This window comes from Scomber scombrus, chromosome 9 (assembly GCF_963691925.1).
Source record: "Scomber scombrus chromosome 9, fScoSco1.1, whole genome shotgun sequence".
Classification (NCBI taxonomy): domain Eukaryota; kingdom Metazoa; phylum Chordata; class Actinopteri; order Scombriformes; family Scombridae; genus Scomber; species Scomber scombrus.
In genome coordinates this window covers 12539390-12556291 of record NC_084978.1, presented here as the reverse complement: position 1 = coordinate 12556291, position 16902 = coordinate 12539390, and the positions used below count along the sequence as shown (strand labels likewise).

General features: G+C 37.1%; 1 protein-coding gene across 1 annotated transcript; it reads left to right on the top strand.

The window, feature by feature from the left end:
• The first annotated feature begins 8282 nt into the window (after positions 1–8282).
• Positions 8283–16375, top strand: LOC133986415 (uncharacterized). The gene is made up of 6 exons (XM_062426232.1): positions 8283–8361; positions 14897–15055; positions 15300–15650; positions 15826–15966; positions 16063–16118; positions 16241–16375. Exons 1-6 carry the CDS (start codon positions 8283–8285, stop codon positions 16373–16375), a joined length of 921 nt encoding a protein of 306 aa, XP_062282216.1.
• The last annotated feature ends 527 nt before the right edge of the window (positions 16376–16902 follow it).

Genomic DNA, 16902 nt, shown 5'->3' with positions numbered 1-16902 from the left:
GATGAAAGTGTTTTGTGATTGTTGCAACGGTAAGGCAATGTTAGTTAACCTACCAACCCATTCAACGTTTATTGAAACCCAGTAAATAATTTTTCACTTATCCTTGTTTATTGTCAATTTCTTTATTAATTTGATTATAACATAGTTCCTATTGTTTGGTTAACAGATGCCACAAACCCTGGTGGACAGAAGAATCAGCATGTAAGGATTTTAAAAGTAAGATTTATCTACTGCTAAAAAGTGAGGATGCCTTTTTTACTGTATGCATTTGTTATCTAATAACATTTTGCCATATATTTCCTCAGAGAGATGAGAACACACGTGTTTATTCTGCAGTCACCTTTACCGTGATGAAAGCTGGCAGTGGTGGAATGAAGGATGCAAAAGCAGCAGAGCAAGAGGATCAACGCTGTTATCAAGGCTGTTGGATTAAATTAGAATTTTTGTCAGTTCCAGCATAATAATGTCACTATGTCATTATGTGAACCTTTTTTGATCAGGTTATTGCAATATGTGGGGAATAATCACATTACTTAAGTAATTCTAAATGCAATGTCAGTCAAATCATCAATACTATCTGCAATGTGGCCACCTAACATCTAAACTATTTATTTTTAATACATATCTGTAAATGAAGAGTTATACATACTTTAAAAATCGGAATGCAGCTAATGAAGAATCAACTATGGTGCAGTTATTTTAATGTGGCCTTAATTTGAGCCTGCTTGATTTTCAGGTCAAAATTTATACTAATCATTGTAGCACATACACATCATACTGTATTTAAATGTTACAGCAAATTTCTTTTACCTGATGTGACATTATCCACAATCCGATAATACATCTTTACAGCTGATGCGTCTTTACTGAAGGGGAAAGTGCTCAAGTAACAGAAAACAAAAGTAAGTCATAGACCTGTTTGATCATCATGCAGCTGTCTTTGTTAAGATGAGAGACAACACCGCAGGAAATGTTTCTGCTCTTTTCTAAAGCTAATGTTACAATCTGTCAGCTTTTGTAAAACAAATACTTGTTTACCTGAAAATTGCCAAATAATACAATCTTAAAAAGTTATTGGCAGCGATTTATTGACAGCTTCACAAGAAATGAACAGGTCTAAAAGATTCAGTACTTTTACTGCATGTTGTGTATGTTTCATGTGAAAATATCTGTAAGCTCTCTTTTTATGCATCTGTAGTTTATTGGCTCATTTTATTTTTGTATTTTTATTTGATTGATTTGTCTTATTTTCTCCATGTTAGCAATGAAATGTTTGAATATTCATTCGTCATATAGCTTTGTCCTTAAAGGTACTGAAAAAATAAATAAATAATAATACAAAATAATATGTGTTATCATCATTATTATTATTACTACCATTGTCAATTAAAGACATACTGTTAATGTACCTCTGCCTGGCTATGGATATGCAAATCTCATCAAACCAATATTATTTGAACATACAATAAAATGATCTTGGTTGTCAGTGTTCAGACAGTCTGACAATGTTAGTCCGATTAAGTACCGTTCACTTGAACAGAACAGAGGTGTCATTAATGTTATTAGTAGCAACTGTGAGTTTCCTACTATGACAAGTCAACTGTCTGCTGTTAAAATGATCTATTATCTGACTCCACTGCAAAAGATGAAAGCTGCTTGCTTTCTTGCTTTTTGGAACTATATGACCCCTTCCCCTTCTGCAAATTCTTTGTTTATGCTGTCCATGGGTTGTCCCAGTCACTCTACTTAGTATCACATCGATCAAAGCCACATACAACAGCTGCACTGATAGACAACACTGAGACAGCCCATTTCTCCACCCTTTGACCAACCACAGAGCATGTGTTTACTGAGAACAACCTGACTGTGGGCTACAACAGGATGTGTAGTGAGGTTTGAGTTATAAGGAGGGACAAGCTACAACAGGATGTTACATTTAGTTTAGAACAAATTTCAATGACTGTTTGAGTTGCTTGTTGATGTGCTCATGTCTGATACATTATGTTTTTAATGATGAAACCACAGACAATCTAAAAATATACAATCTTCATATTAGTGTATGTTTTCTTTTCATTTTAATATAAATGTATCAATTAATTCAACATTAATTTTGACTGGCTGTCGGTCTATCACTGTGCAGATTCAGACAAACACACTTGATCTCACATTTATCCACTTTGCACCTACTGGAACCGAGTACGAGTGCTGGTTCACAGCTCGTTCAACTAGTGCACCTTCTAAGAACCAGTTTGCTTTTACATGGGCCAACTTCAAGCACTTCACACACCACATTGTAGGTGATGGTAATGCGCCTTGATGCTGGTTAACCATAAAATGGAAAAAAGAAGATGAATTTCAAGCAAAACAACAAAGGTGTATGAAGGTTTTTAAGGGCTGAAACTAATCTATAATCATATTTATATTCTTCAATAAATCAATAAATAAATTATGTAATTCAATGCTGACCTGTTGTCATAAATATATAAATCACTAAATAAATGAGACATTAAATATTTAAATGTTAAATATATATTTACATTTGTTTACACATTTATTTATCTATTTATAATTTGATTATTTATTCATATATTTTTTCATTTATCCATAGTGGAACTTGCTGCAGCAACATTAATAAACCTGTCAACTTTATCCATCAAGAGTCAGGGGGCGGACTCTGTCCTGTGAGTGCTGATTGAACTTAAATCTACTGCTTCTGCCAAATTCAAGATTGCAGCACTTGACCTCTCCCACTGCACGTGTGGGGGTTTATCCTTTCATCTTCGCACTAGTGCTGGAATCCCAATCACCTAGCTTTGTAGCAACCTTTGGTTGGTCAATCCCACCTGCAGATCCTGATTTAAGCAGTTCTTTTTTCTAGACCACCAAAGTGTTTGCACCGCTCTGGCGGTTCCTCAGCTATTGAGACACAACTGGTTCGAGAACTGGTTCGAGATTAGGCACCAGCTTAGAACCAGCCCACAAACTGCCTTGATTAAAAAGTGGGTTAGGGTTACATCCAGGCTGGGAGTTCCGGTCCTCTGAAATGATGCCAAACTGCATTCTATCAAAAGGCCACCAGGGGGCGACCGTTTTGGTGTCAAAAGGACTTCCGTCCCTATACAAGTCAATGGAGAATTCACCAACTTCTCACTTGATTTCTAAACTCAGTAAACGTTTTCAAAATGTGTTTATGGTCTCAATCGCTAGTTTAAAGCCTTCTTCAATGCAGTATGATGTTCATTTGTGAAATTTTGGCCTCCCTGATTTTATATTTGATGATAAAGCAGGGTATGCATTAGGGCGTGGCTACGTCGTGATTGACAGGTTGATTGGTTCACAGGTTCAGGAGGGCGCCTCATGCACCTCCTTATGCCCATATAAGTAGAATCTGTGTTTTTATTTTTCCCGGCATGCACCGGAAATTTTCAAGATGGCGCTGCCCAGATCCGAAACTATTGGCTTCCGAGCAGCAGTCCACAAACCAATGGGTGACGTCATGGATGTTACGTCCATTATATATACAGTTTATGGTTACACCTATGTCAGGTCATTTAACCTTACATGGTTCTGGATTATGGGAGAAACCCAGAATAAAGTCAATGACACCAGGCAAATGTCAAACACAATGTACCAGGCTCAAGACTCAAAGATACCCAAAGAGAATTTACAATTTAGTAGTTTGTTTTCACTGGTGTAGTTAATTTGTATTGTTAATTTTGTAAGCAACAAGAATTTCTGTAACATGGTGCTATGAGGAAGGATTTCCTTTCTAAAAATCAAAAAACCTCTGCCTACTCCTGTAAATAGTTGTGATGATACAATCATATATTGTTATTGTACTTGCCTTGATGAACTGCTAAAACAGCAGCTTTCTGAGACTAAAGATTGAGACTGAGGCAGGAAGAGCAGCCACGTTTGAGTTCACACCTTATTTTAAGAGCCCAACCACAACAATGCTAAACTTTCCATACATCAGTGTTTCAGTGAACAGACTATGACTAAGTGAGAGAGAGAGAGAGAGAAAAAGAGAGAAAGAGAGAGAGAGAGAGAGAGAGAGAGAGAGAGAGAGAGAGAGAGAGAGAGAGAGAGAGAGAGATAGAGATAAAGAGTGCGTGCATGGGTGTGTGTGTGTGTGTGTGTGTGTGTGTGTGTGTGTGTGTGTGTGTGTGTGTGCGCAGAGCAGGACACGAAGAACATAAAAGTATTTATCACAGGGCTTCTGATCTTCTGTCCACTCTCAATATATGTGTGGTGGGTTTTTTTGTTCTTGTTCTAACTAGTGTGTTCACCATATTTTTACCGCAAGTGAAAAGTTTACTGCTGCCTCACACTGGCAAGGTCTTAAGTTCACATTTTGGCCCTTAAATCAAAACATGTAGTTGTCTCACATTAACCATGTCTTAACCCTACTGTAAAAAATGGCACTGAGATCAAACTCAGAATTTAGTGCCATTTTTTACAGTAGTTCAGACTATTTATTTTACACTCTATTCAGGGATTTTGGAAACCAGGTTACAAAATCCCATAAATATGGTGTCGTGAATATAATTAAATAAACACTACTACCCAGGGTGACGAGAATGACATCAAGCACACGTCTCTGTTCCTTTTTAGTTTTCTTTATTAACAAATCAAATACACTGTCTAAATACAGCGGGAGAATCTAAATGGTCAAATTAAGCTACGGAGAGGTTCCTTTCCAATATCATCTCTTCTGATTTCCTCTCAAACTGGGTGTTGGCTTCAATTGTTATTTTATACTCCTATGGAAATCTATGTCATCCAACAGCTACACAACACATGAACATCATATATGGTATCCCTCCACCATTCAATGTTATACAACCCCAAAACCCCTTACAAGGTTCTGTTTATTCCTCTCATGTATCCCACTGCTATAGGTTTACCTTAAAAGGTTAGCACTGCTCTTTAGCTCAGTGGACTGGAATGTAATGCATGGCCCACGCTGTCTTACAGCCTCACAAAGAAGCCTGCAATTAAGAAATGAGAAATAATATACTACAATGGTAGTGCCTATGAAGGAAGGATAATGCAAACTTTGAGATGCGCTTTCACAAGTTGTGATTTACGCTTGCAATTTTTTATTTTTTACAGTTTTGCGGATCAGAAGTTACAAATGCAAACTCTGAGATGCGCTTTCACGAGTTGTGAATTACTGTACAGATTTCACATAGTCTGCCCTTCTTTGGATATATGGCACCATCTTTCCTTCATAAGTGCCACAATGAATGACAACAAGACACAACAATATGTAAAAACAATACAATGTGCCATATAGTGTTAAAAAGAGTAATCCACTTTAGATTTAGTATTGCACTATTAGAATATTGACAGATTGATGATGGATAGTTTTTAAAAAAGGACGAAAATCAACATGGCACAATCAACATTCCATGCTTTCATCTTCCTTGTTAATACCATATGCCTACGTTACCCACAATGCAATATGTATTGATTCATGTCTTGACTGTGCAGATTAGGCTGGGTTATGTAAGTAGTGATTAATGTAACCTTTAGCCGCTGGGCTCAAGCAGAGATGAGGAGCGGGCTACAGATGACTGGTCTTTCTAACTACACACCCTGAGAGTTTTTTCATTCTCAGACTTGTGGCCATCAGCCACAACTGACACTGACTCAAGTGATATCACTTCAGGTAATGTATGAGACTCTGTGCAACATACTCTCAATCCCCAAATTATTTACATTAATATACATCAAATTATACAAACGTTTTTCACACATATAGAAGTTCTCTCCAATACCCATAAACAGATTTTGGTGCGTAAAGTTGGTGTTGTTCTGCTTTAAGGGAAATGGGTCACATACACTCATCAGCCAAAACATTAAAACAATGGAACAGACAGCATTATCTTGCTGAAAGAGGCCTCTGCCATCAGGGAATACTGTTGCCATGAAGGGGTGTACTTGGTCTGCAAAAATGTTTAGGTAATCACGCTGCATCCCACTGACTTGCCTTTTTCCCATAATGCTTTCTTGTGCCATCTCTTACCCAAGTAAACAATGAACACACATCTGATACAAAAGAAAATGTGATTCATCAGACCAGGCCACCTTCTTCCATTGCTCCATGGTTCAGTTCTGATGCTCACATGCCCATTGTAAGCATTTTCAGCAGTGGAAAGTGGTCAGCACGGGCACTCTGACCGGTCTGCAGCTACGCAACCCCTTATGCAGCAAACTGTGGTGCACTGTATGTTCTTACACCTATCATAGCAGCATAGCACTTTTTCAGCATTTTATGCTACAGCGCTGACCCAGTCATCTGGTCATCATAATTTGACCCTTGAGAAAGTCACCCCGATCCATATACTTGCCCCTAATTCCTGCTTTTTTTCAGATAAGTAAAACAAATATTGACAGTGGGAGACTTCACATCAAGATTAGCTGTCATAACTGCCATCAGATTTTTTTTAAATCCCCCTTTTTTTGTTTTTGTAGATTTTATTTACAGCCGAGATATTTTATATTAAAGTTATATCATGTTTACTGTAAGTGTCAATCATAGAAACCCACAACAAGAATCAAATATGAGGTGAGAGGGGCTCACTGTTGCTTTTGTGTAATGTGTTTGGAAAGATTGTTGAGATTATTTCCTCTGTGGTGCGGTGAAACACCAACGTAGCTGGAGGCCAATCAGGTTGCTCTGATATTGTTGCCTCCCCCGTGATATAATTACATTAAGGCAAGTCATCCTCTAATTCAGTATAATTTAACTGCAGTGTCGAGTGGATTAACCAGAAAATGCTCATCATCCTTTATATACTGCTGATGCACAGATTTGGGCGTGAGTATATGTAAAAAGGTTTACTCCAGATATACTGTATATTTAAATTATCATCATTCTCTTTCATTAATTTAGGGGACGACTTATTTGATTCTTGTTTAATGTCTTCTCAGGATGCACAGACGATCAGATCTTCGAGACAAAGACTGTTCGTGTTGGAGATAATGTGAAACTAACGTGTATCCGCCAGTTAACTGGAACAATGTATTGGATTAAACTTGTTCCTGAAAACGTGCCTCAAATCTTAGCAAGAACATTTGGCTATGAGGATGATACTCATATTACAGCCGACGAAGAACCTGGAACATTTGCTTTGCGTATTACAAAAGCAAAGCTAAATGATACTGGAGTTTACATCTGTCTGAAAACACCACAACAATAGTTAATGTTCATGAAAGGAACAAACCTAAAAGTTGAAGGTAAATACAGCAAAGTGTCCATTGTAATTTTCATAACATTTCCAGACTCAAACATATAACTTTATGATTGAAGTTTTTATCTTTTTCTATTTCCAAGGACCAGGACCATCTACAGATATCACTACAGTCCCTCCATCTGATCCAGTTCGGCCAGGAGACGCTGTTACTTTCCAGTGTTCAGTCCTCTCTGCAAACAAAACATGTCTAGAAGAACACAATGTTTACTGGTTCAGTGCCACATTTGATAAATCTCACCCCAGTTTTATTTATACTCATGGAAACAGTAGTGATCAAAGAGAGAAGAGCCTTGATACTCAGTCTTTACAAAAATGTATCTACAACATCTCCAGCAACAACATCAGCTCCTCTGATGCTGGGACTTATTACTGTGCTGTGACCACATGTGGGGAGATATTGAGGAGGAATAGAACAAAATTGGACAATGAAGGTAACTGCATCATAATATGCTTATTGGTGAAACTACCTCATTTTTGTGTTTAATTATAAATCTAATATAAAATCAATCAACTAGCACAAAAATTGTCACTTCATTAATCTTTTACTAATTATTAAGTTTCATTATTTGTTCTTTTCATAATTTTTCAGCAGTCAACATGTGGGATTCTCTGAGAGCCAAAACAATTTTGTTTCTGATTTGTTCTGCTTTGGCTACAAGTCTGATCTTCTTCATTTGTGTCTTGTGATTGTTGCAACGGTAAGGGAATGTTAGTTAACCTACCAACCCATTCAACGTTTATTGAAACTCGGTAAATCATTTTTTACATATTATTGTTTTTTTCCATTTTCTTTATTTTTTTATAACATGGTTCCTAATGGTTGGTTAACAGATGCCACAAACCCTGGTGGACAGAAGCATCAGCATGTAAGGATTTTAAAAGTAAGATTTATCTACTGCTAAAAAGTGAGGATGCCCTTTTTACTGTATGCATTTGTCATCTAATAACATTTTGCCATACAGTATATTCCCTCAGAGAGATGAAGACACACTTGTGTATTCTGCAGTCACCTTTACCGTGATGAAAGCTGGCAGTGGTGGAATGAAGGATGGAAAAGCAGCACGAAGACAAAGGATCAACGCTGTTATCAAGGCTGTTGGTTTGAATTAGCATTTTTGTCAGTTCCACCATAATGACGTCATTATGTCATTATGTGAACCTTTTTTGATCAGGTTATTGCAGTAAGTGGGGAATAATCACATTACTTAAGTAATTCTTAATGCAATGTCAGTCAAATCATCAATTATACCTGCAATGTGGCCACCCAGCCTTAATCCATATCTGTAAATGAAGAGTTATACGTACTTTAAAAATCAGAATGCAGCTAATGAAGAATCAACTATGGTGCAGTTATTTTGAATGAGGCCATCATTTGAGCGTGCTTGATTTTCATGTCAAAATGTATACTAATCATTATAGCACATCTACTGTAATTAAACATTACAGTGAATGTATTTTACTTGATGTGAAATCATCTACAATATGATAATGCATCTTTACAGCTGATAAGTCTTTACTGAAGGGGAAAGTGCTCTAGTAACAGAGAACAAAAGTAAATGAAATGATGACTTGTTTCATCATCACTCAGCCATCTTTGTTCGAATATGAGAGACAAATGGCAGGAAATGTTTCTGCTCTTTTCTAAAGCTAATGATAAGATCTGTACTTTTTTTGTAAAACAAATATTTGTTTACCTGAAAATTGCCAAATAATACAATCTAGCCAATGATTTATTGACAGCTTCACAAGACTTGAACAGGCCTACTAGGTTCAGTTATCTTACTACATGTTATGTATATTTCATGAACATATCTGTAATCTCTTAAAAGTATTCTCGCTTATGCTGTTTTATTAGTTTATTAGCTCACTTTATTATTGTACTTTTATTTCTCTCATTTGTCTTATTGTTTCCATGTATAGCCCTGAAATGTTCGAATATTGTTTCATCATATAGCTTTGTCCTGAAAGGTACTGAGAAAATGAATAAATAATAAGACAAAATAATGTGTTATCATCATCATTATTATTATTATTATTATTATTATTATTATTATTATTATTATTATTATTATTATTATTATTATCATTGTCAATTAAAGAAGACATACTTTTAACGTACCTCTGCCTGGCTATGGATATGCAAATCAACCCAATATAGTTTGAACATAGTAAGATTATCTTGATAGTCAGTGTTCAGGCAGTCTGACAATGTTAGTCCGATTAAGTACCGTTCACTTGAACAGAACAGAGGTGTCATTAATGTTATTAGTAGCACCTTTGAGTTTCCTACTATGACAAGTCAACTGTCTGCTGTTAAAATGATCTATTATCTGACTTCACTGCGAAAGATGAAAGTTTCTTGCTTTCCTGCTTTTTGGAACTATATGACCCCTTCCCCTTCTGCAAATCCAGTGTTTATGATGTCCATGGGTTGTCCCAGTCACCTCTACTTATGGCGCTTTTCCACTACACAGTTTCAGCACGACTCGCCTCGCCTCGGTACGGTTCCAGAACAGACCTTTTCCATTACAAAAAAGTACCTACTCAACGTGGGCGGGGTCGTCATAGCACGGCTCCGCAAAACTGCTATGACTTCGTTTTATACGCGACACAAACACATAAACAATGGAGGACATGGGGGCAGTGGTGTACTTGCTGCTGTATGTGGCTTTTTGTCACACACAGAGCAAGAAAATTGAGCCGTATGGCTGTAACGCTGTTACCAGTATTTAAAAATGCTGGGTTTTATTCTTATGTGGGACGGCTCATGGCGCTTCCAGCGACAACTCTTCTGACCAATCAGTGGCCGGCAGTCTGTTGACGTCACATTTAGTATCGGCTTGGCTCGCTTGGAACCTCACCAGAGCAGGTACTAAAAAAGGACCAGGTACCAGGTACTTTCCCTAGTGGAAATGCAAAAAAAAAATGAGGCGAGGCGAGCCGAGTCGAGGCGAGTCGTGCTGGAACTGTGTAGTGGAAAAGCGCCATTAGTATCACATCACACTGTGAAGTCTCGCTTTAGAATACTCGATCAAAGCCACATACAACAGCTGCACTGACAGACAACACTGAGACAGCCCATTTCTCCACCCTTTGACCAACCACAGAGCCTGTTTACTGAGAACAAACCTGACTGTGGGCTACAACAGGATGTGTAGTGAGGTTTGAGTTACCAGGAAGGACAAGCTACAACAGGATGTTACATTTAGTTTAGAACAAATTTAAATTACTGTTGAAGTTTCTTGTTGATGTGCTCATGTCTGATACAATATGTTTTTAATGATGAAACCACAGACAATCTAAAAATATACAATCTTCATATTAGGGTTTCAGATTCAGACAAACACACTTGAGCTCACATTTATCCACCTTGCATCTACTGGAACCGAGTACTAGTGCTAGTTTGTGCTGGGAGGGTTTTAAGGGTTAAAACTAAATATATAAATACTAGGGGTGCATCTCTCCAATATATGACGATTCAATACGTATATCGATACATGGGGTACGATAGGATACAGAAACGATACATTTTAATAGGGAACGATTCGGTTCAATTTGATTCAGTAGGATTTCGATACGATACGATTCTATACAGTACGGTTCAGTTTGATGGGGTATAATCTGATAGTTCCTTGTTTAAAGTAGACAATCATTTTACATTATGAATTAACATAAGTTACTACTATAAATATGGCATTGCTTGCCTTCAAATAGATTTATGAAAGACTAGAGAACAAGTATATCTGTTACTTTTGACATGTGAATTCAAACATGTCATGTTTATTAGTGTAACATATTGCACTGTATGAACTCTACAAAGCCTCTATGACAATGAAAAACAAACAATATTTAAGTTCACTATTGGCAAAAATTAGAGCCAAAGAAACAGCTAAACAAGTTTTTATCATGTCCCGAAAGCCCTCATTCTCCACGACACAGTATGGTCTTAAGTCTTTAGCAATGAACCGGGCTATTGAAGCCGTTATTAGCTTAGCTCTAGCTGAGTTGTGGCTTAGTTTTGGCTGGAAGAAGTCTTGTATGTCTGTCTTTGTGCTAGCAGAGCTAGCCTCTTCATCGCCTTTTTCCGCATGCCGTCTCACCAAGTGAGTATTGAGATTTGCTGTACTACCAGTGTACTTTAGTGTGATTGTACACTCTTTGGTACTGGTTCGAGATTAGGCACGAGCTCAAAACCAGCCCACAAACTGCCTTGGTCGAAAAGGGGTACAACTATGTTAAGTCATTTAATATTACATGGTTCTGGATTATGAGAGGAAACCAGAATAACGTCAGTGACACCAGGCAAACTTCACATACAATGTACCAGGCTCAAGACAGTGTAGTAGTTTGTTTGCACAGTTTTACTTCATTTTTTATTGTTAATGTAAGGTTTTATGTGAATTAGGGATCTGTTTTTATGACCATGTATTTTACCTTTTGGTTCTATAGTTTTATGAAGAGTAGGTGAGGTGGAGCTGCTTGATATAGCAAATGTGCCAGTAAGTGGGCATTCATAGTGAAACAGCCTTGCATTGAAAAAATACAGGGGGCTAGTAAGGGCGTGTTGCTTTAATTAATGGAGGGATGACACCATACGATTCATTTCACAAAGTGTGCAAAATACATGCTGCAACTTTCCTCTCACTTTAATTGTGACACATTTCACTACTCAAAACGATACTTGCAACCCATGATAAAGAAAATGTATTTTTAACTTTGTAAGCAATAACAATTTCTGTAACGTGATGCTATGAACATATGACTCATAATGACCAGTGACCATCATTCAAAATAATGATGGTCTCACCCAGATCCAACTTATTTTAGCAACTATTAATACAAATCAAAAACCTCTGCCTACTCCTGTAAATGGTTGTGATGATAAAATCATGTATTGTTATTGCACTTGCCTTGATGAACTGGTAAAACAGCAGCTTTCTGAGACTAAAGACTGAGACTGAGGCAGGAAGAGCAGCCCCTTTTGAGTTCACACCTTATTTTAAGAGCCCAACCACAACAATGCTAAACTTTCCATACATCATTTGTTTCAGTAAACAGACTGTGAATAAGTGAGAAAGAAAGAGAAAGAGAGAGAACGAGAGAGAGAACGAGAGAGAGAGAGAGAGAGAGAGAGAGAGTGTATGTGTGTGTGTGTGTGTGTGTGTGTGTGTGTGTGTGTGTGTGTGTGTGTGTGTGTGTGTGTGTGTGTGTGTGTGTGTGCAAAAAGAGGAAGTATAAAGTCCAAAGCAGGACACAAAGAACATAAAAGTATTTATCACAGTGCCTCTGTTCTTCTGTTCACTCTCTGTATATCTGATTGTGTATTTTCATTCAGGGAAACCTTAATTTGACTGTCAGGTAATTTGACTGTCAGAGCACTTTGTGTTGTTGTACTGGAGAACATTGTGTGTTCCTGTTCTAACGCGGTGTTCACCAGTGGGGTAGCCGAGGACTTCTTTATGTTACTTAAGTTGGTATTTTTACTTCAAGTAAAAAGTTTTATTTTTAATGAAATAAAACAGTTTTGAGAGCAGCAAGGTCCACAGCAGCAAGGTCCTGAGTTCACATTTCCGGACTGATTCTGTGTTTGTGGGATTCATTTGATTTTTCTCCCAGGTTCTCCCCCTCCATAGATAATAGCATGATTTTTCCTCTCCTTAACTGTTTTTTAACTGTGCTGTCAATAATGTCACTGAACATCTGAAACCACTGACATTGAACATAATCTTGTGATCATGGTTGTTTATGGAAGGAATCAAAATCAAGACACTGAGTTCACACTATCTTTTTCAGAGATTTTGAAAACCAGGCCACTATAAACTCCACAGTGAATGACAACAAGACACAACAAGATGTATAAAACAATATAATGTGTGTGTGTTAAAAAGAGTAATCCACTGATTTAGTATTGCACTTAGATTGACAATGAATGGATAGTTTTTAAAAAATGATGAAAACTGATGCAATGTCATCTTTTTTATTCCATGCATTCATCTTCCTTATTAAAGTCATATGCTTACATTACCCACAATACAACTTGACATTATTAACTTGACTTAACAGATTATGGTGCATTCTGTAGCCTTTAGCCTCTGGGCTCAAGCAAAGATGAAGAGCAGGCTCCAGAGGACTGGTCTTTCTAACTGCACATCCTGACACTTTTTTCATTTTGCAAAGTTGTAGTCTTCAGCCGCAACTTTTTGTGTTCAAAATCTGAGGAAAGCGATGCGGTCGATGTTGAGAGTTCAAATATTAAAGTTTTTATTTGACAAAGCAAAGAATCATACACAGCTGTGGACTTGGAAGTTCTGTAGAAAAAACCCTGAATATGCATTTTTAATTCCTTATATACCTTGCAGTTTGGGTTATGCTATGTGCCACATCCTCATTGGTTCACATTGGATGCTTTTGTCCTACTTTTGGCATTTTCCATATAATAGGTGTACGTGTCATATGGTTTAAGATTCTTGTTGACTCAGGTCTATGATCTGTCAAAAGTAGATAATGAATTTGGGACCAGTTTCTCTTAATTGGCCCACAGGAACCCTAAATCCTTCAGTGGAACAGCTGAGATGCATAACTGTCCGCTATCTGTCCCGCATTGCTTTACTTTTTTCCTCCCTAGTATCGGCTGTCATGCCCTTCTGCACTTACAGAAAGGGGAAACATACTTTCACTTCTGTATCCTAGGGTTGAATTTGAGGTCTTAGTCCCCGCTGTGAACCTTTAGAGTCAGTGATTTACAGCATCACTTCAAACCACAATAACCACTCTGTCTGACCCTACATTTTTTGATGAGATAAGCAAACTTATTAGTATTACATTATGACTGATTAAAGTTGATTAGCAAAAAGGGTACAAAACCTCATAAACTGACAATGACTCAAGTGACAATACATTAGGTAAGTGTGAGACTCTGTGCAGCAGATTCCTGTGGAGCCACAAAAGACTGCAGTTTTCCCTAACACCTGTAAGCAGATTTTGATTGGTGGAGTTCCCCTTTAAGGGAGATGGGGCACATGCACTTGATACATGACCCCAGAAGATAAAATATGTGTTTAAGTTGAAGATATTTGTGTGTGGCTTTAACAGTTTGGATGATATTTTCACGTAAGTATGAAGAATCCATCCAAATACTGACAGTGGGAGATTATTTCACATCAAGATCAGACTTGTTTTCATAGATTTTATTTACAGCAGACTGTATACGAAAGATCTGTTTACTGTAAGTGTCAGTTATAGAAACCCACAACAAGAATCAAATATGAGATAAGAGGGGCTCACTGTTGCTTTTGTGTCATGTGTTTGGAAAGATTGTTGAGATTATTTCCACTGTGGTGCGGTGAAACACCAACGTAGCTAGAGGCCAATCAGGTTGCTCTGACATTGTTGCCTCCCCCGTGATATAATTACATTAAGGCAAGTCATCCTCTAATTCAGTATAATTTAACTGCAGTGTCAAGTGGATTAACCAGAAAATGCTCATCATACTTTATATACTGCTGATGCACATATTTGGGCGTGAGTATATGTAAAAAGGTTTACTCCAGATATACAGTATATTTAAATTATCATCATCCTCTTTCATTAATTTAGGGGACGACTTATATGATTCTTGTTTAATGTCTTCTCAGGATGCACAGACGATCAGATCTTCGAGACAAAGACTGTTCGTGTTGGAGATAATGTGAAACTAACGTGTATCCGCCAGTTAACTGGAACAATGTATTGGATTAAACTTGTTCCTGAAAACGTGCCTCAAATCTTAGCAAGAACATTTGGCTATGAGGATGGTACTCATATTACAGCTGACGAAGAACCTGGAACATTTGTTCTGCGTATTACAAAAGCAAAGCTAAATGATGCTGGAGTTTACATCTGTCTGAAAACACCACAACAAAAGTTAATGTTCATGAAAGGAACAAACCTAAAAGTTGAAGGTAAATACAGCAAAGTGTCCTTTGTAATTTTCATATAATTTCCAGACTTAAACATACAAATTAATGATTGAAGTTTTTATCTTTTTCTATTTCCAAGGACCAGGACCATCTACAGATATCACTACAGTCCCTCCATCTGATCCAGTTCGGCCAGGAGACCCTGTTACTCTCCAGTGTTCAGTCCTCTCTGCAAACAAAACATGTCTAGAAGAACACAATGTTTACTGGTTCAGTGCCACATTGGATAAATCTCACCCCAGTTTTATTTATACTCATGGAAACAGTACTGATCGAAGTGAGAAGAGCCTTGATACTCAGTCTTTACAAAAATGTATCTACAACATCTCCAGCAACAACATCAGCTCCTCTGATGCTGGGACTTATTACTGTGCTGTGACCACATGTGGGGAGATATTGAGGAGGAATAGAACAAAATTGGATAATGACGGTAAGTGAATCTGCATCTCTAATTTTTTATCTAATGGGGGAATTATTATTGTGTCTACTATTTATCCTTAACGTAGTGTCACATCTTATCAAATAACATCAATTATAAATTGCTCTTCATTACACTTTCAGTCATTCTTAACATTCATCATTCACACCTTTTCATATTGTTTCAGCTGTCAGCATGTGTGATGTACAGAAGGCTTATACAGTTCTCTCTCTGCTGTCTGCTGCTTTGGCCTTAAGTCTGAGTGTTATCATCGGTCTTGTTTATTCAATCAAGAAAATGAAGAAAAAATCTTGTGACGGTTGTAACGGTAAGAAAAGTCATTCATACACTGATCAGTCAAACATATATTGCAAAACTGGACTAAATGATTCACACAGTGCTCCGTTTTTTTTTTACAATACAGTTACAGTTGATCTTCATATGGATACTGCAGCCAGTGGTGTTCAGCAAAGTAGGCAGGTATGGTATACAAACATAAAATGTATCTGGAAAGCTTAGCAGTATGTTTCTCTATCCAAATATGTAAATGTTACTTCTTCTTTTTCACTTTCTTGATATACTGTTATTTGTTTTATCCGTAGATAGATGATGACTCATTGGTTTATTCTGTAGCAACCTTCACAAGCAAGAAATCTTACAAATCCGGAACAAGGGACAAAAAAACTGCAGAAGAAGAGACTATTTACACTGATGTCAGCACCCTTGTGTTGAATTAACAATCTAGACATGAATTTGATGCTGATTTAATGTTTCAGCACTGGGGGAGATAACCTGCATAAGGAACACTGGCAATTCAGCTCTTGAGTTGGTAAAATATTTAGTTTTTGATAACCTGCAAAATGTGATATATTTTATGTTGCCATTTTATCTATCTGTGCATGTATATATGTGTAAAGAAATGAGTCGTCATGAAATAAATAAAATAAATTATATAAGCTTCTAGTGATAGACCAATAAAGTAAGTATTGTATATCTATAATTGTTTGTTAATTGTGTGAGTTTTTATCAGAGAAATGTTGTGTATATCATGTATTGTTTTAAGTCTATTAACTTCCCCCACGACCCACATCTATGTTTCAGTGCCATGTCAATGTATCCCATTAAAAGGAATTGGTGGTTGTGTAGATGTGTTGTTTTCTTCTCAGTTAAGAAATATACATTACAACAACAGTCACCAAATTAATCATTACATCACGAATACAACTTTTAAAGACTGTGTAAAGTGAATTCAGACAGTTTCTTC